The following is a 22,441-nucleotide window of genomic DNA, read 5'->3' on the forward strand; positions in this document are numbered from 1 at the left end:
GGCTGCCTGTGGACAGCGTGCAGTAGTGCTTTGGACTGCCAGTACTGAATACACTGAATACATGCCTGATCTTGTCGGGGCCTTTCGACAGCCCTTTGATCCCCAATTTTAAGCAAGGGAGGAGACTGCAGGGGGTGGGTGGGCCAGTGACCAGTCTCAAAGCCTGGAGGGGTGGGAGCAGGGCTGGCACCTGGCTGGCTGACCTGGCTGCAGGGGTTCCTCCACCATGCCATGTGGTGTCAGAAGTCTTCCGGTTCCCAAACTTTCTTCCGGACTGAGTCTGGAAGAAAGTTTGGGAAATCTAAGCCCATGTTGAGAATCCTTGGGCTTTAGTCAATTTTTTTTTTCTTACTGTCTGTTGCCCCCTCCTGAACTCTGCGCCTTGCACGTGTCCAGGTTTAAGGACAGGTGGCGGGGTGCATGAAGGGGCTGCCGAGAGGAACCACCACTTTCTATGAAATGGCTCGACGGAGAGATGCTTCAGCTGGTCATCTGTGCATGAGCATCCTTCTGCTCCTTGCTCTCCCTTCTCCCCAGGCCCTCCGGATGCCTCTTCCCACCCCTGTATCTGCCACATTGAATCACCAGGCGCCCTCCCCCAGACCCCAGTGGGTCCCTGCCTCCAGAGCCAGCTGCCCAAGGACACACCCCAAGCACCAAGTTTAGAGCCTCAAGGTGATTCCTAGCTTATGTGAGAAGGACATTTTGCTGATTCAGCTGGGGCAAGGCCACTTGAAATGTCCCTTTGGCTATCCTGAATCTGACTCCCAGATCCCAGAGGCATGACGGCTTTGAAGCAAGGCTTGTCACTGGGTACTCCGAGTGAGCTTTCCCATCAGGGCCTCAGTCTCCTTTACACAAAAGGAGGAGAATGTGCTTGAATCAGTCTGTCAGGCTGCACACTCTCATGCCCCCCAATCCCCTGGCCGATCATGCAGGTAACAATTTAGGGAAATGGGCTGTTGTGGAGTGGGGGGGGACATACAGCACTCCCCTCCCTGGTGAAGGGGCGGCCCCTACTCTGCTCTGGCAGGTGGCCATAAGGCAAGAGGTTGAATCTGAGGTGGCCCAGGCCACAGCTCAGCATCCTCTGTGGTGAGGGAGGCGGCCCAGGCCTTGTGGGCTAATCCTTCCTGCTAAGGCCAGAGCCTGACGAAAGGCCAAGATGGTTCCTATTCAACTGTTAACCAAACAGGCCTTTGTGGAGTGCACCACCCAGGCCTGCCACCACTGGGAAAAGCTTTCTAAAGAGACCCCTCAACGCAGCTCCTTTTTGGGGGGAGGGGGTTAAATTGGCCATGGTTGTGTTGGGGTCATGCCTGGTGGGCAAGCTAGGGAGTAAAGAGCTTTTATCAAGAAAGGTGCTGGTAGAGACATAGGGTGCCTCACCGCCTCTGCCCTGTAGGGGCCGAGGGCATGCCTCCCCAAGATGCGCCACTTTGGCTCACGGACTATTTTGACCTAAAGGCAATCAAGGCTCAGGGCTCACAAGAAACCATTGCCCTCCTTTAACTGCACAGAAGAATCTATATTGGAGGTCTTTCCAGAATAAGTGTTATTGCTAGAGATCACTTGCACCTGAGTGACCCATCTATAGGGCAGGGCAAACATCTCATTACCAAACACTCCCGCCTCCTAGTGCTCTGTGAAGTGCATTCCTTCCCCTTGCAGTCCCAGAGCCCTGCCCCTTCCTCTTAGTTCAGAATGACCTGGAGATCTCTGGGCCTGTCTCTGCAGTTTCCACATCTGCTTGGATCCTCTGTACATACTTCTATTCAATTTGATTTTCTCCTGTTCACCTGTCTCAGGTCAACTTGATCCCTAGTCCAGCTTGAAGGACCTCTGAGGGGACAGGAGTTCTTGCTCCCCAACGGCCCTCCCTGAAAGCCACCTCTCAGTTCCCTTTTGAGCAGCCCCTCACCCCTGCCGAGTGTAGGAAGGGGACTGGGTGCCCCTGTTTCTGGATCCCTAGCATGGTTGGGGCAGATCCGAGACTCGGGTTTGGCCACTGGGCTCTCCTGGGACTCTGGGTCCCAAGCAGGGGAGGACAGGAGGCCTGGTTGGAAGGTATTGGCAGAGAGCTGACCAGACTCTTCTAGCAAGCTACTGTCCTCAGATCCCCTGATTCTATGAACACCCCTACCCCATATCCTTCTAGTAACACCCCATTGCTCTTCCTGGGTTGGCTTCTGTAGCTTGGGCCATGAAGAACTGTTGCTGTCAGTGGAGACAGTGGCAGATCATGTGGAGGAAGGCCCCAGACCCAAGACGCCTTCTTAGGGAACTGGTGCCCAAGGGCTGACCTGGTGGTCAGATCTTCAAGCTCCTGTGAGATGTCCCCACTCACTCACCCTTCCTTCCTCACTAAGGACATCCCAGCATCACACGGTAATGTGTGTGTCTAGAGACAGTTTCCATTGGGAGAATGAATGATTTAACTTCCATGGACGTCCAGCCCTGTTCTCTGCCTCTCGGCTCGGAAGTTAACTGTGATTGGCTGAAACCACTTTGGCTTTGAACTTTAAAGTGCTGTGCAAAACCAAACCCCCACGCACCTCGGATTTGCTAGGTCCTTTCTTTGGCCCTTTCTTCACGGGCCCTGGGGTGGCATGGTGCCTTGGGGCTTGGCAGCCAGCAGTCCCAGAGATTTGGTGCTCTCTGTTAGGGCTTGGAGTGAGGGGCTGAGGGGCGGCCACAGAGGGAGGGTGCTTGGGCCCTGTGTCAGGCAGTGGCTGCCTGCTGTGCTGAGTGGCTCTGTTTCGGGCTTGCCAGCATCCCCAGAAGGGTCCAGAAGCTGGACCCCCGACTGAGGAGCGGAGGCCCTCTAGTTCGCAGGAAGTAGAAAAAGTGTTATTTACAAAGAACATATTAAAAATACAATAGAGGACCGGTTTCCCCTGCACTCCCCTATCCCGGCTCAGAGGGGAGCTCCTTCCTCACTGGGGTCAGAGTCTCAGAACCAATTCCTCCGGGTGCTGCTCCCCACATGTCTGATTTTGAGGGTTGGGGGATTCTTGTTTCTGGGCTATGCTCAACTCGGAAGGGCAGCCGAGCTGTGTTGGGGGTTTTCACTGGGCCAGGTTCCGGCGGCCCACAGCTCCAGGGACTTAGGATATGTCCGAAAGCACCCTTGCCTGCGTCCATGTTCTAGCTGGGGCAGAAATTATTTCCAGGCAGTAAATACAGAGTCGTCTCAGGAAACAGGTCTGCCTCTTGATGTTTTGTGCTTGGTACCTGGTTCTGTGGGGAGAGAAGGAAACAGGTCAGAGGAGGAAACCCTGCACCCTAGAGAAGGTTCAGGGAGGTGAGGATAGGCCCCAAGCCCCCGGTTTGATAACAGGGACAGAGGCTGTCCCTCTGGGCCAGGGGCTACCTCTTCCTGCTGGCAGCTCCACAGGGGTGTGAGTCCATCAGGAAATTCTCAGGGGCTCTTTTGGGCGGCCTTCTGAGATGGAGTTTGGGAGGAGGTGTTCAGGTTGACCATCCTTCTGCTACTATTGCCAAATTAGCCCCCATTACCAATATAGTGGATGTTTATATATATATTTTTTTGTCTATGAGAGTTAAGATGTACAGATGCCCCCATTCTGGATGGGCAGGGCGGGCAAGAGGTGAGGAATTGAGGGGCCAGGGCTTATCTGTAGGGCTGTTCCGGGATCCCAGGGGGCCGGCCAGGGAGCCCAACTCACCTTTCACAGTCTCTGAGCCCCGTGTAAATCGTAGTCACTATCGGAGGAGTTATCAGGCTGGGTGGAAACACGATTCAGGGCCCCTTCCAGAGCTGCAGAAAGAAAAGAGGCCATTTGCAGCAGGCTTACCCCACCAGGCTGCACAGAGAGAGCCCCTCAGAGCCCAGGGCCCCATGGGGTCTGAGGATCACAGGGGCTTAGGAGCTGGTGGGTGGCTTGACAGTCCTGTATCTGTTTTGATAAAAATCAGCCGGTGTTCACTAATGATACTGAACTCTGGGCTCCCTGGGGGCTTAATTGTTAGTGCCAGTCAGGGAACATTCAATTCAGGCCTCCTGCAGGTCTGCAAGGGATCCAAGGGGCCTCATTTACCATCTGGCCCACAAGGCCCTGCAGAGAAACAGGCCTGTTAGGTCACAGCAGTGCTGTGGTTTAATGGCATCTCGGCATATTCTCTCTAGCTGAGTGGCTCATGGTCTCTGGGGGGACAAGCTGAGGCCGGTTAAGGCCGGATCTGTTTCATACCACTGTCAAAGGGCAGTTAGAGCCCCCACTCCCCTGGGCATCCTGTGTCTGGGTGTGGCCTGTGCTCCGGCCTGCCTTGACCCTGGAAGCCTGGCTGCTGCTTACCTGCATAAGCAGAGACGTGGGAGTTCCTGGGAGGCTGGCTGTATTCATTCTCCACATGTGAGACAGCAGGGTTCTCAACCTGGGACCGGACGGTCGCCGTGTGGTTGCGATGGAAAGACACTGAGCAAATGCAGGAGATGGTGTCATTAGCCTTGCTGCTCTGTCTTCCTCTGCTCCTCCTCCCCAACAGGGGCCCGGAATTGAGATTTCTTGTTTCCATTGTAGGATGGGGGGAAGGCCAAGGGCACCCACACCTCCTCACTGCATCCCTCTGCTCCTTTCTTCCTGAGCAGGTGCATTCTTGCGGGGACTCAGACTTCCTGAGCAGCTTGGGTTTGGCCAGCAATCTGGCAGGGTGGGCCTTCAGCTGTCAGTTAGTCATTCATCAGGTATTTATTAGGCAGGGATTGGAACACAGGTGATAGGCCAGATACAGTCCCTCCTCTCCTGGAGCTGAGGGGCTTTATATTGTAAAAGAGACTTCACAGCACACCTTGATTTGCAAAAGGGAAGGAAGAACATGGAGTGGGAGAAGGGCCATGGTTCTGTCCGTTAGGGTGGTCTGGCTGTGGCTAGAGGGACAGAGGATGAAGAACGAGGGTATGGGATGGGCTAGCTGTTACAAAATGTTTTAAAATTGGCCTTTTAAAATTGTTCCGTGAGAAAACGAGCTTGGACAACCTTTCTTGCAAAAATGCCCAATACGGTTCTAGTAAGTCCTGAAATAAAGAGCCGCGCCTCGTTTTGCTTACCTCACTGATTTCTGAATCTATGTGATGGTGGAATACCACCTGCTGACCCCTGTTGACCACAGTCCCACCTTAGATGAACTTGGTGGAGATCAGAGGCCTAAAGTAGCTGCTGGCTTCGTAGGTGGTCAGCAGAGAGCCGTTGACCCCCTGTGGACACTGGCTGGGGCTGAGGGAGGACTTTGCCTTCCGCAACACTTACTGTTCTGGTTCATTCCCGTCGGGCCAATCCACTGGCGCTGCTTCTTCTGGCGGACTGGGTGACAGACAGGAAAGGCACATGAGGCAGAGGCTGGGCAGGGATCATGGGAGGGAAGGATGGGGAGACTTGTGTGGGGGAAGGTGGGGGGGGAGGCAGGAGGCAGCAGGCGCAGCTGAAGGAGAGACTGCTGGACTTTGCCCCCTGAAATCCTTCGGGATCTCAGTTTTCTGACTTGCTCAGGAGGGTGACTGGGCCCATCTAGGGTGAAGGGGCGTGTTGAGGGGGCTGCTTGTCCAGGAGAAACAACCACGGGGCCTTAGAACCAGAATTAAGCCTGGGAGGGCAGGAGGGACCTGGGCGACACTGTGCACCTCCCGGTCTTCTCTTGGCCTCTCTAATCTCACTTCCAGTCTCTGCATAATTTTGCTCCGAGCTCTGCAAGGCAAGGATACCAGCCCCCTACATTCACAAGGCGCGCCCTCGCCCATCAGGTAGATGAAGAAACTGAGGTTCAGGGAGGAAGCGGCTCAGTAGCAGCCCCGGCAGGCAGTCGCTTGGGGTTGGAGCCGGGCCTGGACCCAGACCTGGAGCCTCGGCTTGGGGGGGGGGGGGGGGCAGGTGTGCGCCAATCAGCGCTCACCGTATTCCTGCTTCTCTCTCTGTTCCCACCGGCGGGAGAGGGGTGGGCCGGGTAGGGAAGCCCAGATGCTCTCCTGCACACCCCCCCCCACAGGGGCTTGAAAGTGAGGGGGTTCGGGGCGCCCGCACCTACATTTCTTCACCAGCTTCCTGTAGGCGTGAGGACCGCACACGACCAGCAGGACTGCCAGGAGCACAAGGGCCAGGACGATGCTCATCACGGTGCCTGCGCCCAGGCCTGCCGGGTTTGGGTCCTGGCCTGGGGGAGGCAGAGGTCAGGGGGATCCTGGCTGGGAAGTGGGAACTGTCCGCTCAGAGGGAGGCCGCTGGCTCCCCCACCCCCCACCCCTTGCTCCTTGCAGTTCACCAGCATGTGCCAGAAGGCAGTTATCTACTGGCCTCTCCACCTGTCTCTCGAACTCTCTGCTACCCATTCATCTGTCTCCTACTGTCCTCCAGCTATCACTGGCCACTCTTGTTATCAACTATTTCACTTTCTACCCTTTGCCAGCTGCTTATAAGTGATCACCTTGCCATCGTATGCTAAGAGCCATCCACCCATCGGTCCACCCGTTCAGCCCTCCATTCATCTATTTCCTCTCTTTTATGCGTGATTCAATGACCGGTTCTCCCTTGCTCTTCTAGCTTCCATCCTGGAAGACTAGAAGACAGAAGGAAAGCTCCTTATCCATTATGACCAATCTCCTCTTTATGGTTCATGCTCATTGTTGTCTGAGCACAATTGCCCCCCTCCACCCCCCTTTGCCACCTCTCCAACCTTTTCTAGGACTCCGAGCCTCTGTCTAGGCCTGGAGCCTGTCCTTCAGAAGCACACTCACTGGTGAGGTCCTAGAAGGGAAAATCCAGCACTGCCCTCTGCCCACTGTAGGCTGTGGCCAACTCACATGTGACAAATACCCTTCTGCAGTAGGTTTTTCTCTCTTGAAGCTGGTGGCACTGGGACAGCTTCTCCTCAGGGCAGAAGAGCCCGTGGGAGGTTTTCTCGGTGGCATCCAGCACCCGGAAGGAGTTGAGTTTGCCGCAGCGCTGCTCCTGGCACACCTCCTCCCACCGCGCCGTGCCCTTTGCCCGAGGGACGTCGCACAGGACCTCCCACTGCCTGCCCTGGCGCACCTCCACAGAGCCTTCACACAAGCCGCTGCCCCCCACCAGGCGGCTCTGCACCTTGGGCTGGAAACCTGGAGAGGGGAAGCAGTGGAGGGCAGGTGAAAGGTTTGGGGGAGCTCTAGCCTACCCTGGCCTGGCTACTGGGGCCCCGTGTCGCTGGCCAACAGGGGGCCATGGCAGAGCCCAGCTCGTGGGGAGCTGGGGTCGCCTTCCTGTCTGTTCTTCCCTCCTTCTGGCATCTTCTGGCATTGCCCCCATCCAGCTCCTTCCCTGGCGTCTCCATCCTGAGATGTGACAGCATGGGTGCTCTCAGGGAAGATGCCGAGAGAGGGCAATGCTCACGGCAGCCGCTGGAGGGACTCAGTCCCCGCACAGGTGACAGTGAAAGAAGAGCTGTGAGAAACAGGCTCCACCTGGGTCCTCTAACCTTGGAGAACCATCCCTGGCCAGGCGGGAGGGCTTTTCAGAAAGGAAAAACTGAGGCCTAGTGACAGGAAACAGCTCCTGCCCCGGGTCCTGGTACTTCAGGGGTGGGACAGAACCCAGGATTCCTGCTGCCCAGCCTCAAGGGGTGGGCTTTCACGAGAGGACTCGGTTTGACAGAGACTGAATCCATTTCTGCTTGCCAGGGTGGGGCCTGGGGTGCACAGCTGAGGCCCACCTGTGCTCAGGTTAGAGGGGGCTGTGATCTCACCCATTTGGCCAGTTTCCAGAACATCCATCTAAAAGGCCTTAGTAAATTTTCTACTTAGAAAAAGAATTTCAAAGGCGAGCCCTTTTGGGTCTGATTTTGCACGTTGTAGCCTGCAGGAGGGCAGTGGCGAGTGGGTCTGAGAACCAGACTATCCACCCGGCCATCAGGCCCAGAGAGACCCTGGGTGGGGGACGCTGGGCCGCTCCTACCTGGAGGAGGTGGTGTTTCACTAATTCATACCTGGCGTCCACCGGGCTAGGGGGTGGTTGCGGGGTGCAGAGGGAGTGGGGGTGGTATGCTTGCGGGGTAGCCCAGAGGTCCAGGGCAAGGCTTCCTAGATCTTTGCACACACACCCCGAGGACCTTGCTGAAATGCGCATCTGATTCAGTAGGTCTAGGTTGGACCACTATATCTGCATTTCTAAGCAGCTCATGTAGCTGGTGCTGCTGGTCTAGGACCACACTTTGGGTAGCCAAGGCTGGGACCACAGACTCTGGGGTGACATGGCTTGAGTAGAAATCCCAGCTAGTGCTCTGTGATATTGGGCAAGAAATGTAACCTCTCTGCGCCTCAGCTTCCTCATCTGTAAAGTGAGGATAATAATAGCGCCCACCTCCTCAGGCTGTTGTGAAAATGAATGACCCTCCTGGGAAGGTCCCTGTCACCCAGGAAATGCTCGGTAAGTCGGACTTCGTATAGTCTGGACTCCACTAGAACCCTTCTGGTGATGGGAACCCACCCCTTCCCTTACTCTGACCTGCAGTCTCTTCCTCCTCCATTTCCCCAGGGATCCTGGTTTGGGGGTCCCCGAGAGCATCCTCCTTGGTCTTCTCTCCTCAGCCACACCAGATTCACCAGTCTTTTTGTTGTCTTTGTGTAGGAGCCTCCGCAAGCAGCTCTCTGGGACCTGCTCTGGTCTCCCTCTGCCCGCTGTGCAGGGGGTAGGGTGGGACAACCTCCCACTTGTTACCATTGCTCCAGCCTCCTCTGTCTCTGGGGTTTGCAAACTCCCCTCCTTCAAGGCTGGTCCCCTCCAAGTGCTCCACCTGCTCTGATCCTTGGCACAAGTCCTAATTCCCACCTAAAGAGCCTTCTCTCCTCTGTTCCCCCAAACCCACAAGGAGACCTTGCCTCATCCTGCAAGTCCTGTTGATCTCCCACCGAGCCGCAGCCAAGCTGGCAGTGCATCTGGGCTTGTTCTGGGTTACTTTGCGTGAGTATAGCTTCCCCCCACCCCATCCTGCCCTCTGTTTCCCTCCCATTCTGCTCTGCATGGTGCCCAGGGCCCTGTGCTACCCACAGGGGTTTCCAGGAACAGGTGTTGACTGATCATCTGGGGGCACCTCTTGGGTCCTCGCTGAGTCTCACTCACCAGAACAGACAATGGCCAGAGCTTGGCTGCCCTCATAGGGCGATACTTTTCTGAAGCACTGCTCCAGGGAGGCACAGCTCCTGTTCTGGATCTTCCATCGAATTGGCAAGGGCTTGCTCTCCCCTGGATCTTGTGTCCTGGCTGTCTCAGCCTCTGGCAGAAGCTTTAGGAAAGAACCACACTGCAGGGCGGCACAGATGCGGTTCTCTAGGTCCTGGGTCCTGTCCTGGGTCCTGTCCTGTGCCTCATAGCTGATGGCACCACCCAGGCTGCCGTAGTAGAGCTCCACCACACCAGCACACCGCAGGGCCCCAGGCCTGGCCACCAGCTGCAGCCTGGGAGGAGCTGTGGAGGGAGAAAGAGGGGAGCGGGTCTGAGTACTGCCAGGCTGGCAATGGGGTCCTCCTTGCTCCAGGCTCTCTGGTTCCAACACACAGACGAATGAAAGACTGGCCAACAGCTGTGGGGGGTGGGGAGCTCCCAAATACTGCATAGGGCATACTTCTGCTAAACCTCGTCATGTTTACCTGAAGTTCAAATGCAGCTGGGCATCCTGTGTTTTTATTTGCTAGACCTAGCACCCTGGCCCCAGGGACCTCAGAATCCTCTTACCTGTGGGCTCTGGAGTGGTTGTGGGTGGGGGGCTCGTGGGAGGAGGTGTTGTCTTCGGTGGCTCTGCAATGAGATACTCTGGTGAGGGAGGGGCAGGAGCCCTGGGAGGGGGCTGGAGATGGGGGGGGTGGGAAGGATGCAGGTTGGGGGAGGGCTGCCCAAACCCGACGGTTTAGAGAAAGACCTGGAACTTATGATTTAAGTGCCACTTGTCCTACACACTGTCTCTAAATCTGCAGGGTGGGCAGTACCAGCCCATTTTACTGTCGGTAAAACGAAGGTTAAGAGGAGACAGTAATGTTAGCAATTGGCAGAACCAGGTTTTTGGCCTCTTGATCCCACCAGACAGGTGCCAACACCCCCCACCCCAGGTCCCCACCAAGGTATTTTTTTGGGGGGGGGGTTTGTTATAAATCAGGAATGCCCCTGTACCTGCCTGCTGCAGCCTCAGATCCCAGGCCCCAGGCAGCCTCACCGGGGCTGCTGGCTACTCACCCTGGCAGATCAGGCCCAGGGGGTTGCTCTGGCTTGCCACACTGGTGTTGCAGTTGGAAAAGGACCCCCACGTGTCCATGGCAGGTGATCGGTTTCTGGGGACTGTTGAAAGCAGGAAAGTAGGCCATGGCCAAGGCCTCCCCACAGTCCAGCCTCCGGCAGAGCTTCAAGGCCAGCCTAAGTTCCTCCCAGGGGTTTGGGCTCTGGCTCCAGCTCCAGCTCCGGCTGGACACTGTGTACCAACTTTTCCCGATGCAGACCTCCAGCTGGCCCTGGCACCGTGAGCTGGAGCCTTTCAGTCTCACCTGGAACTCTGGGGGGTCAAAGAGGTGTGTGTGTGGGGGGGGAGAGTCCTCTTCTTTCCCAGTCAGGTTCCCCCTCAGCCAGGCCACCTTCTGCCCCAGGGGCTGCCTTCCTGGCTCCTGTGAGCGTTGTGCTCCCTGACTCTTGGGGTCCCCCCAAAATCAGGCCCCAGAGGGTGGGGCTTGAGACCTCAGAGCCCAGGGGAACTCAGAGCAGCAGGCAAGGGGTGCTCAGCACCTACCGTCCAGCAGGATTGCTCCACTCATGCAGATTCTGCTTCCATAGAAATAGGGCCTGTCGCCTGTTTTTATTTTTCTTTCTGACTTTTCAAATCAATTTTGTTGAGGTAGGATTTAGACACAGAAACATTACTCATGTGTACTCATTGCAAGAGCCCTTGTTCAGTGGAACGTGACAAAGGCATGCCTTTCTGGAACCACCATCCCCTGGAAAGTTCACTTATGCCCATGTGCAGTCGGTTTCCCTGAATCCAGCCTCATCTGCTTCTGTTGCTAGAGAGAAGTTTTGCCTCCTCCCTAATGTTATGTACCTGGAATCACACAGCGTGTTTTTTTGTTTCTGTTGTTCTGTTTTTCTCGTCAGACTCCCTCGCCTTGGCATTTGGGGTTTCTCTGCATCATTGCATGTACCAGCTTCCTTTTTGTTGTGGAATGTCTCACTGTGTGGCTACGCCACCATTTGGTTGCTGTGAACAAAGCTGTGTGGAACATTCACAAGCTGATGTTTGTCTGTGTGGGCACGTGTTCCGTTTCTCTCGGGAAAATACTGAGGAGTGGAATTGTTGGATCATAGGTAGGAGTAGGACTGGTATGATTTTATAAAGCTCCATGAAGTCAAAAAGAAGGAAATATATTTGTATCTGCAGAGATTCCAGAAGGAGAGACAAGACAGGGATATACGTGGTTGTTACCTGGGGTGTTAGGATGCAGAAAGCACTGGGCAGATGAGAGACAGAAATGGAAATGAGATTCATCATTGTAGGGTTTTTTTATATTTTTAAAATTTTAAGCCAGGCAACTGTATTACCTATTCAAGATTTTATTAATTAATTAATTGATTGATTGATTGATTTTACGTGTAAAAAGCTTTGCCAAGTGATTGGGAGGTGGAGGTTTTCCCTGGTTGGAAACTTCTAGGCAGGCTACTTTTTCTTCTGGGCTTGGGGATCAGAGCCCAGGGCTAGGGCTTGGCAAGGTCACTATACCAGTTTGAGACAAAGAGGGGTTGTTGGGGCACCACTGGGTGGCTCAGTGGTTGAGCGTCTGCCTTCAGCTCAGGTTGTGATCCCGGGTCCTGGGATCGAGTCCTGCACTGGGCTCCCTGCATGGAGCCTGCCTCTCCCTCGGCCTGTGTCTCTGCCTCTTTCTATGTCTCTCATGAATACATAAATAAAATCTTTAAATTGGAAAAAAAAAAAAAGGGCTTGTCCAGTACCTGACATTGGCAGAGTGTTCTGTAGCTTTCCCTCCGGTGAGCCGACTCGCTGAATCCTCACCAGAGAACAGATGGTCTCCCCATTTTATAGGTGGAGAAATTGGGACTCAGAGAGGACAAGTCACTTGCTAGAGCTCAGAGCTAAGATGCCACTGCAGGCTTCCAGATTCTGGACAGGACCCGCCAAGGCCCCTGTGGCTCCTTCTGGCTGCATGCTTCATAAGACTGTCTAGCCACATTTCTCCCAAAAAACATTCAGCATGATGTGATCTCAGGAAATGTGAAAGAGTGAAGTCTGGGGTGAAATGAGTCTGGGAACTGCTGTATTAAGAAATATCAAACACATTTCTCCACGGCAGGACTTCTCAGAGGCTTTCCTAGGCTGGTACACACAATCAGTCTCCAGTGAGGGATGGTGTTGTCTGCCTCTTATCCAACATGTCCCATAAGCCCTGTTTGGGAAACACTAGCCTCTTAAAGTCCAACTGTGAAGGGAGGACGTGCAGCACACTTTACAACCTCGTGCAGTCTCTCTCTGTAGCCTCAGCTGCAAATGCATTTGACCGGGAAGATCTGGCAGGGACTAAGTAGGAAACAGGATTTTGCAGGGAGCATTTATGGGCCATTATGTTTTCTGTTCATGGTGAGTGGGTCATAATAATAATTATCATGATAATGAGCATGCGGGTGGTGCTTTATGGCCATCCAGGGCATCTGCCAGTGCACAGGCGTCTAAATGTGTATACGAGTATGTGGATGTGCGGGTCTGCATGTGTTGGGGCTCACGCTCTCTTCTCTCTCTCTCTCTCTCTCTCTCTCTCTGGGGTGGAGTTCACTCTGGCAGGTCCCCCTACAGCCTGATGGAATCACAGTCCTGTCCCCTCACCACCCTCTGCTCCAGACCTCTGTCTGTCTCTTCCTTACCTGAGTCCTCCCAGTGGGCCCCCCCGAGGCAGGAAGTGACTGTAGAAAAGAGAAAAGAGGGTCAGGAAGTGGAGCCTCCCTCCTACCCCCCATCCCGCCTCATACCCACCCACAGCCTGAGCAGTGCCTCTTCTGCATCCCCCCAAATGTCGGGCTCAGGGGTAGGGAATGTCACACTACACATCAGAACCCCCAGGTGGGTCACGAAACCAGTTTAATGGGCTGCAACTATCAATTTTTCCCCTGTTTTAAAACTTTACTTTTTAAATGAGCATCAGTAACATGAATTTTCCTCTAGTGCACAGATCTATGAATGTTAACACATGCGGAGATCTGTGTGATCACCATCATAGTCAAGGTGACATTTCCATCACCGCCCACCTCAACATTTCCTCGTGCTCTCCCTTTGCAGTGATATATAGCTTTGCAGCCACTGATTTTTAAAAATTATGTGGTAATGCAACCATCACATTTTTTTTTTTTTTTTTGCAAAACGAAATGGCTCAGAATAGAGAATGTCAGAATACACGGTTGGTTATGAGGTTTTGTGCATTTGGCTGCAGTGTAAAACTGTCGTGAGCACTGCTTTCAATCTGAAAAAGTTTGAGCCTCACAGTTGTAGAGAACCGGAGAAATGACCCAGCATGAGAACCCCAGACATCATCTGCTACTTTCTAGTTATCCCCAAGGCAGGATAAGAATGAGGGCAATTCATCTTAAATAGCTCAGCTTCCAGAGGAGAAGTCGAAGCTCAGAGATGGAGGGGCTGGCCCAAGACAGTGCAGCCAGGTGGCTCAAAGGAGTCAAGACCACAGCCCCGGTTAATGGTGGGTCGGGGACCTGGCCTCCCCTCTAGCATGGCTCCTGCCCAGGCCTGTTCAATAGCCACGGGGGCCCTTTGAGAAGTCCGGCCTCCTCCCAGCCCCGACTGACTCCAGAGTGGGAGGTAAGCTGGCTCACTGAAGGGATTGTCACAGAGCGGCCTGTGGCTGGCTCATCTGTGGCTGGGGGAGGACGCTGGATTTGGGTGGGCCTGGGCCAGGGTGGCACGCTCGCGTGGCTTCAGAGCCCCGTCCCATGTTTGCGGCTCAGCTTTGCCAGCCATGAAGTAGATGTTCTGATTTCCACCTTATGACTCCTGGGCTTGCTTCTCGATTGGCAGCCAGGACAGTCAGGGTGACTACTTTAGAGGGGAAATGACTCCATTTCAGTTGCTTTTGAGAAATTGTTGCTGTGTGTTAAAAAAAAAAAAAAATGAAAATAGGTGTGCTTTAAAAAGCTTATTTTTGCCTGAGTGTTTTGGAGCTGGTAGTAGAATTTTAAAGGAGGACGTGCCCACAGTCAAGACTCCCTGGAATAATGCTGGCGCCATACTGTGATGTTCTGGCATTGGTGCTCAGGGCTGCTGGTGCTGTTGTGTTGCTGGCTGGGCCTGGGGCAGGCCTGGGGAGGATGGCAGGTCCACGGGGGAGCTTTGCCAGCCTGAGATGCTTGGAGAGCCAGGGAAGAGGGCCCATGCAAGACCTTCATATCCCCCCAAGTCACCATAGTCAAAATTCATTATTGATAGCAGCTATCAGTTATTGAGCACCTGCTGTGTACTCAGCACTCAGGGTGGCTCCTGATAGATTCCATTGTTAACCTTCCACACAGCTCCATGGTGTGAGTTGCATATATTCATGGTGTAGACGTTGGGAGAAGGAGAATGCCCTGTGCAGGGGGACACTGCCAGCAACTGGCAAGGCCTGGATTCAAACTGTGAGTCTGCCTTCCAAACCTGTGCTCTCTGCTGCCTGCTTGTGTCTCCCAGTGCCAAGTTTGGGGATGCAGAGATGAACACGGCCTAGAACCTGTCCCCCTGGTTTTTGAGTCTCCAGACATTGGAGCCCCTGGAGGCAGGGACCAGACCAGACCATTCTTGTAGATCTCACATAGGATGGCCCAGGCCCTCCTTAGAGAATGTTTCTGGGAAAGACTGAACAAGCTGGAGAACCAAGTAAAATTCCCAAAATGCTCTGTTGAGGAAGGGCATCTAGGTATCCCCACACTTTGCCTCCCTCTGGGTGCCTGATGTCCTCAGTGGAGCAGCATTTCCTGGCTCATCCCTCCTTCACCATCACCATCACTGTCACCATCACCACCATCACTATCACCACCATCATCACCACTACCACTATCATCACGATCACTATTACTATTAACAACACCATCACCGGCACCACCGGCACCGTGACTACCATCATTGTCACCATCGGTACCACCAGTATCATCACCACCACTACCATCACATCATCACCATCACCATTACTACCATCATTACCTCCATCAGCCTAACCATCACCACCACCATGATCAAAATTACCGTCAACAACAATACCACCATCACCATTACTATCAGCCTCACCACCATCACCATCAGCCTTACCATCCCCATCATCACCACTGGCAACACTTTAATTTTTTTTAATTTTTTATTTTTTTATAAAACAGAGCTCAGGCTCTGCCTTTTTTTTTTTTTAAAGATTTTATTTATTCACTCATGAGAGACACAGAGAGATAAAGAGAGGCAGAGACACAGGCAGAGGGAGAAGCAGGCTCCATGCAGGGAGCCTGATGCGAGACTCGATCCCGGGACCCCAGGATCATGCCCTGGGCCGAAGGCAGGTGCTAAACCGCTGAGCCACCCAGGGATCCCCCTGGCAACACTTTAAGAGTTCACATTTACCCAGGCATTTGTATATGTTGACTCTCTCAAACTTCATTGCTCTATGAAGTAGGCACTATTGGGTTTTTTTAAAAAAAATTATTTATTTTAGAGAGACAGAGACAGAGGAGGAGAGAGTGTGTGCGAACAAGGGGATGGGCAGAGGGAGAGGGAGAGGGGGAGAGAATCCTCAAGCAGACTCCCCACCGAGCACGGAGCTTGATGCAGGGCTTGATCTCACCACCCTGAGATCATGACCTGAGCAGAAACCAAGAGTTGGATCCTTAACCGTTAGAGCCACCCAAGTGCGCCAGTAGGCACTATTATTTTGATCTCCATTTTATAGATGAAGAAGTGGAGAAAGATGAACTAACATGCTGAGCAGCAGGTTGCTGCTGGGGCTGGGACTCAAAGCCAAGCCATCTGTCACTCCTCCTTTTGCCAGTTTACTGCACGTTCATGGTGTGCAGATGTGATGAACAGGAATGAACTTGGAATTTCCTTCGGTTAGTGAAACACGCTGTGGGGAGACTTTTCCGTGAACTTGCTCTATGGTCCTGGCAAGTCACTCGCCCTCTCTGGATGTGGTTTCCTCAACTGTAAAACGAGAAAGTTAGACCCCGCGATCCCTCACCTTCCTCTTGGGCCAGGCTTCTCTGCTCTTCCTGCTGTATCTCAGAGGCTGTCAAGGGCCAGGGACCAGTGGACAGTGAGACGTGTGACTGCCTCAGAGCCTTCTAGGTGCTTCGTTCTGTCTGTCCAGAGATATGTTTAGGTTGTCATTGTCCACGACATATTTCCATTCTTTGAGCTTCTCCTCACAGGGGTCTGACCAAGAGCCTCCTTCCCTGGAACCCTGCAGATAACACTTAGGTTCTCTCTGAGACCCTCCGGGGCTGCAGCGAGGCCTAGCGGGTTGCAGAATCCGCAACCAGAGGCCCAGAGACCCTAGGGGACCATGAAGCATTGTGTCCTTTGCTAACCTGCCATCCACAATCGCAGCCTAGCAGCTGGGGCCAGGAACGAGAATCCTCCAAAGGCTCCTCGTTCCCCTGCCCCCTCCCCTCGGAGCCGAGCCCAGAAAGAGTTCAGGGCCGAGAAAGCCCGAGAATGTGAGAAGGCATCTTCACTCTCCTGGCCTCGCTCTTCATCTCCCCATTTACAGAAATTTAGTCATTTTGACCCTACCTGCACCGGCGGGATCTCTGTGAGAAGTCCGTGCATTCCAGAAGGCACCCAGAGAGGGTAGGCACCCTCGTCCCTACCCGCCTGGTCCTCTTGTGTCCCCAACATTCCCAGTGATTCTCGCTTTGGTTCTCTGTGTGATAGCGCTGGCTGCATCAGGCCGTGGATGGGTTTTATTGGCTCTGCATGCTGCTTAAAATTTTTTTCAGTCAACTTTTAAAAATTAGGTTTCTTTGTGTTTTGTTTGGCTTAAAAAAAAAAAAATCCCGGGATCCCTGGGTGGCGCAGCGGTTTGGCGCCTGCCTTTGGCCCAGGGCGCGATCCTGGAGACCCGGGATCGAATCCCACGTCGGGCTCCCGGTGCATGGAGCCTGCTTCTCCCTCTGCCTGTGTCTCTGCCTCTCTCTCTCTCTCTCTCTGTGACTATCGTAAATAAATAAAAATTAAAAAAAAAATCCCAAGAGTGAAATGTTTTTGGAAAATAGGATCCTCGGGCCTCATCAGGCTACCTCCCCAAGAGCTCCCATGCAGCAACCTGTGGGATCTGGTTTGCTAGCACCCCTGAGGCCCCTTGCTGTCACCTTGTGTCTGGAGAGCTCCAGCTTCAATCTCATGATGGTTTCTGCCGAGAGACATGAATTTTCATGCCATATGGGATGTGCAGGATTATAAATAGCAGCCCGTTCATTCAGGTCAGGATCGGCACCAAAGGCACTTTCCAGAGATCTGCAGACGTTGTTTGGGTTTTGGAATTGCTGGAGAATGTTTATGGACTCGTGTTGGTGGTTCTACTTTGCAGTACTCGGCAGAGCCAGGACTTGGCCCAGGCTGGCCAGCCTCTGGCTCACTCCGACACTCCTGGGGCCCGTGAACATCTGCCTTTGCAACCACCATGTACTGGGAAGTGGAGACAAGGCAGCAGGGTCCCAGGGAGGGGCTGGGACATGTCTGATAGGAGCAGTGAGAGTGAACATGTGTGATGCTCCTACCTCATGCAGACCCCAGGGCAAGCTCTCGGCACAGGGGACCTGGACCCCATCCTCCCAATAGCCCTGCTGCAAGGGGCTGCTGTCACCCTGTTTCCCAGATCAGGAAATGGATGGACTTAGTGAGGTTTGGAAGTCAGATGTTCCAGCTTTTCCATAAACAACAAGTCCCTCTAATAGTCTGCAAACATCTCATCAATTCACAGCAAACACCACAGGTCGGACTGCCTTTTGGGGGGGGGGGCGGCGTTTTGGATTTTTCTTCCTTTCATCCTCTGATGAGAGGCTGATTAGAAGGTCAGAAACCCCCTTTCCTGAAACGGAGCTGTGTCTAACCTGAGTCTGTATCAAGGCTTTAGGAGAACAAAGATGGCAGAGGCCCCCAATTCTGTTTCTCGGCGGAATACCAGATGAGGTGATTGGTTTCTGATCGGGAGTCTTTTTGTGTGCAAAACATGCAGAGAGTCGCTGAGTTTATGCCAGGAAAAGCCTGGGGACTGGCACCCACAGAAGGAACAGCAGATTCAGACCTCTAAGCCTGCTCACGGGCCCTGCACTGACCTGTTGATATGAACAGATCCCAGGCAGGACAGCTGTCACAGTCTAAACTGTCGTCACTCTCTCACTGGTGCCTGCTATTTGCACGTATTTAATGCCACGTACGCATCTCCACTGTGACAGTGATAAGACCTTCATTTTGTTCGGAGCTTCCTATATCCCAAAGGTGTTTCCCCCCACAGCACCCTAAGGAAGTGCCCATGCTTATGCTCCTTTTCAGATCAACAAACTGAGGTTCAGAGAGGCTGAGCAACTTGCCCAAGGTCACACAGTTTGCTGATGGTAGAGTCAGGACAAGAAACCCCATCTCCATGACTTGACAGGGTCCTGTGGGAATCTACCACTGGGAGAACCTGGAGCCTGCTCACCCCAGGGTACAGATAGGGGAACTTGAGGCCAAGGAAGGAAGGGCTCACTCTGGATGTCTCCATGGGAATCTGTGGTGGCGCAGGACCCTTTGCACTTCTGCCAGCCACCACTGATTTTCTATCCTGTCCCTACCACATGTGTCTCAATGGTGTCCCAGGGGAGAGGGGTGTTTCAGGGGCCTGTGAGAACCAGACATGGTGATGATGATGATGATGATGATGATGATGGTAGTGTCTATGGAGGAAGTGACCCGGGGCCATAATCCCTCATCTGCAACTTAATACCCTAAACCATAAGTCTTTTCTAGTACACTTGGCAGGAGGGTATTTGCAGCCTTTAATGAGTCTCTCTTAGTGTGTGAATTCATGTTTCATTGAATGGGAATGTGTTTGATTAGGGGGTGTTACCAAGACCTCATTGGCGCATGATGAACACATAGTACATACACAGTATGACCCCCAATCTGGAAAATTCTGCCTCCTGTGGATGCCTAGCCCCTCTCGGGCCTGCCCTGCCTGTTGCGTGTACGCTTGCAAACCCCTATGGACCACGTCCCTCTTTTGCCTGCCTGGCTGGCTCTTTCCTGCATCTGTGTCTTAGAAGAGATGTCACTTCCTCCGAGAGGCCCTCCCTGCCTACGCAGCCCCTGGACTGGGCATGCTCCTCAGGGAAGTTGGCCACAGGGTCCCACCTGCTCTTGTGTTCTTCACTGCACTTACCACAATGCTTAGGAATTTGTAACTATTTCGGGTGCTTCCTCCATTAGGGTAAGGATTCCCGTCTTGTTTACTATGATCCCAGATGCTTTACAAGCATTGGGCATATAACAGATGCTCCATAAATATTCGTAGTTGGATAAATGAAGGTGTGAGTGACCCGTGTAAGAGGGCTGGGGAGAGGAGATTCGATGGCCAGGCTGGCGTCTGGCAAGACTCTCTACTAGGTCCGACCTCACTTTGTTCCCTCCGGACTCTGACCTTGGTGATGATGAGAGTAATAACTACTATGACCATCCGTGCTTACTGAGCACCTACTATGTGCTCTAAACCAGCATTCCTGCTAAAAGCTCTACATTCATCAATTCATTTAATCCTTACAAATCTCTGTGAGACATATGCTCTCAGTGACTTTGTCCTGCCCCAATGCTGGCTTCTGCAGTCCTGGTGGCCAGGCCTGACCCTCAGGGCTGTCTTCACACACCATTGATCCAACCAGGTGAGCCCCAGGCAGGCTGGGGTTGAGGGCAGCAACAGAGGGGACCAGCTGTCACACCACCCAGGCATGCCGTGGGCATCTGTGTGCCCCAAAGGTCCCCAAGTCACAATCTGGATGGCCAGCCAGGAGTCCCCAGCCCTCAGCAACCCTGCCCTTGGAGGGGACATGTCTGCAGGAGGTAGTTGTGATCTGCAGCCATTTCTCTATTTGTGGGAGTGGCTTTGGCGTGTCTGTATTTTTAGGGTACAGGGGGCCTCCATGAGAGCAGGAGTGCCGGGCTGGAGTTGGCCCTGCTGCTCACTAGCTGCTGTGCCCTGGGCTTTGCTTCTTGGCTCTTCTGGAACTCAGTTTCCCTGACTATGAAATGGGGGCAATGGGCCCACCAACCTCATGAGCTGTTGTGAAGCTTACAGAAGAAAGTAGCTTTTAAAGGTACTTTGTAAGCTGTGATCCATCGAACAGTGAGAATATTCACTATCTACCAGTTCACACAAACACCGGAAAGCATGAGCTCCTGGGTTTCCAGATGGTTCTCAAACCCCCCGGGGAAGGTGCTGCCTTCCAGTCTCCCTGACTCTGGGCTCTGCTGGGATAGGGCAGCTGCTGGATCTGGCCAGGAAACTGGTCCCATGATGGGCTTCACTTGGGAGCCCCAGAGAACAGGACTCCATTCCCGTTCTCGGCGGGGAGCCTGGCAGCCTCCCTGGTCGCAGCTCCTTGGGAGGATCCTATCTCTAGGCCTCTGCCCTGGGGACAGACGGCATTTGGTATCTCTCGTGGGTCCATGTGAGAAGAGCTGTGTGAACATGTGTGCACCTGTGCCATCATCACATGCACGGACGGAAGGTAAACCTACATTTGGAGACATGTCTGGCCCATGGAAACACACACAAATATTTAAATACACACGTTCACATCTGCTCACACTACACACCAGCCTCTCTAAGAGGGACTGAGGCTCCCTGAACAGGCAGGCAGGTCCTAGCCCCTGGGTCCTTTCCCTGAAAATTGGGAAGCCGTAACACTTCCTTCTCCCTCGGTCAGGCATCTCTCTTGCCCACAGTGCCCTCCAAGCCCTTGAGAGGTGGTCAGACCTCATCCAGTTCACCTCTGCATATCATAAATGGGGAGACCGCCAGCTTCTACCAACTCCCCTCCGGTGTACAGGAGGCCCCAGGCTCAGCCACCCCTGGCCTTACCCCGGCCACCTTCTCAGAGGCCCGGGTGCTCCTGCACAGCCTTGGAGTCCTGGTTCTGAAGCCCTTCATCTGGGCCCTGAGTGAGAGCAGCCCCAGGGTGCACTCCACCCTGGCTGGCCAGCCTCCTGGGGCTCCACTGGGACAGAGCTGGAGACTGTGGACTCAAGGTGTGTGTCCGATTCATGCTCAGCTGCGTTCTCAGAGGCAGCCCTCTGTGCCTTGGCCCCGTGTGCTCAGAGCATCATAGAACTGCCCAGGAGACAGTGAGCTACGTACGCCTGGGCGCATCTAGGTAAAGGCCAGACGCTCCAAGTGCCGTTGCGGGTGGGGGCACGGCAGAGGAAGCTTGCGCTAGAGGGGGGAGCTGGATGACTTGGTTTCTAGGCTGAGAGTCTGATTTAGCATGGGGCCCACCTGGAAGGTGCAGGAAGACCTCCGCAGTACAAGAAAGAAGCAGAGCTGGGGGGTGGTAAAGGGATGGAAGGGACCAGTGGGGTGGCCCCGACCCTTCCTGATGCTCCAGAGAGGTCACATATAGGCCTGTGTCAGACCGGGGCGAGAACCGGCTTCTCTTCCCTTGCATCCCAAGTCCCAGTAGCCCAGTACTCACCCAGCACCCCCAGCAGGCACAGGGCGGCCAGCGGTGGTTGCTGAAACCCCATGGACGCAGCCTCCTTCTGCCTCAGCCTTGGCAAGCTCGGCATCCCGTGGGTGAGAGGAGTCTGGTCCTGAGTCTCCCTCTCGGGGAGGAGGGGGTGGGGCGGGCAGGCGAGGGCAGGGTACGACAGGGAAGCAGGCGGTGTAGGGCCTGCGTCACCTGTGTTTGAAGTCGAACCGTCAACTTCCTCCTGGTAAAACCATCTGCCCCAGTTTGAATGGCAGCCCTGGCTTCCTGGGCCGGGGCAGTACCCCTACCACCACCTGACGCCAGGACAGGCCCCAGCTGCTGGGAGGGAGAAGGCCCGGCCCCACGGGTGGGCCGGAGGGGTCTAGGGGGTCGGGGACAAGGCCATCAGGCAGGGGGACCTGCCGAAATGGCCCCCACCGAGCTGTGCAGGGAGGTGAGAGCCGGAGGTGAGGGTGCCACCCAGTTCTTGCCACAGGCATAGCGTTGAAAAATCAGATGAAACCCGCGTCTCCCCTTCACGGGGGTGAATTGGGATTTTACCAACAAGCACAGACAAGGGCTCCTCTGTGAACGCTTGGCTCATGTCAGGCTGTGTGTGAGTGTGAGTGTGAGTCATTTCTGTGTTGACCGATGTGGTGCCCATGTCAGTACGAGTGATTTCTATGTCGGTGTGTGTGATCTCCACGTCGGCATGTGTGTATGAT

General features: G+C 54.1%; 1 protein-coding gene across 1 annotated transcript; it reads right to left on the reverse strand.

Moving 5' to 3' along the window:
• Positions 1-1,537: 1,537 nt before the first annotated feature.
• Positions 1,538-21,930, reverse strand: CD5 (CD5 molecule). The gene is given in 12 exon segments (XM_038564416.1): positions 1,538-3,240; positions 3,690-3,781; positions 4,320-4,439; positions 5,271-5,324; positions 6,043-6,168; positions 6,815-7,108; positions 9,105-9,449; positions 9,717-9,779; positions 10,212-10,278; positions 10,280-10,524; positions 12,894-12,932; positions 21,720-21,930. Coding segments are annotated over 11 exon segments (1,536 nt in total). The 5' UTR covers positions 21,814-21,930; the 3' UTR covers positions 1,538-3,240; positions 3,690-3,692.
• Between the last annotated feature and the right edge of the window lie 511 nt (positions 21,931-22,441).

Source organism: Canis lupus, chromosome 18 (assembly GCF_011100685.1).
Source record: "Canis lupus familiaris isolate Mischka breed German Shepherd chromosome 18, alternate assembly UU_Cfam_GSD_1.0, whole genome shotgun sequence".
Classification (NCBI taxonomy): Eukaryota; Metazoa; Chordata; class Mammalia; order Carnivora; family Canidae; genus Canis; species Canis lupus.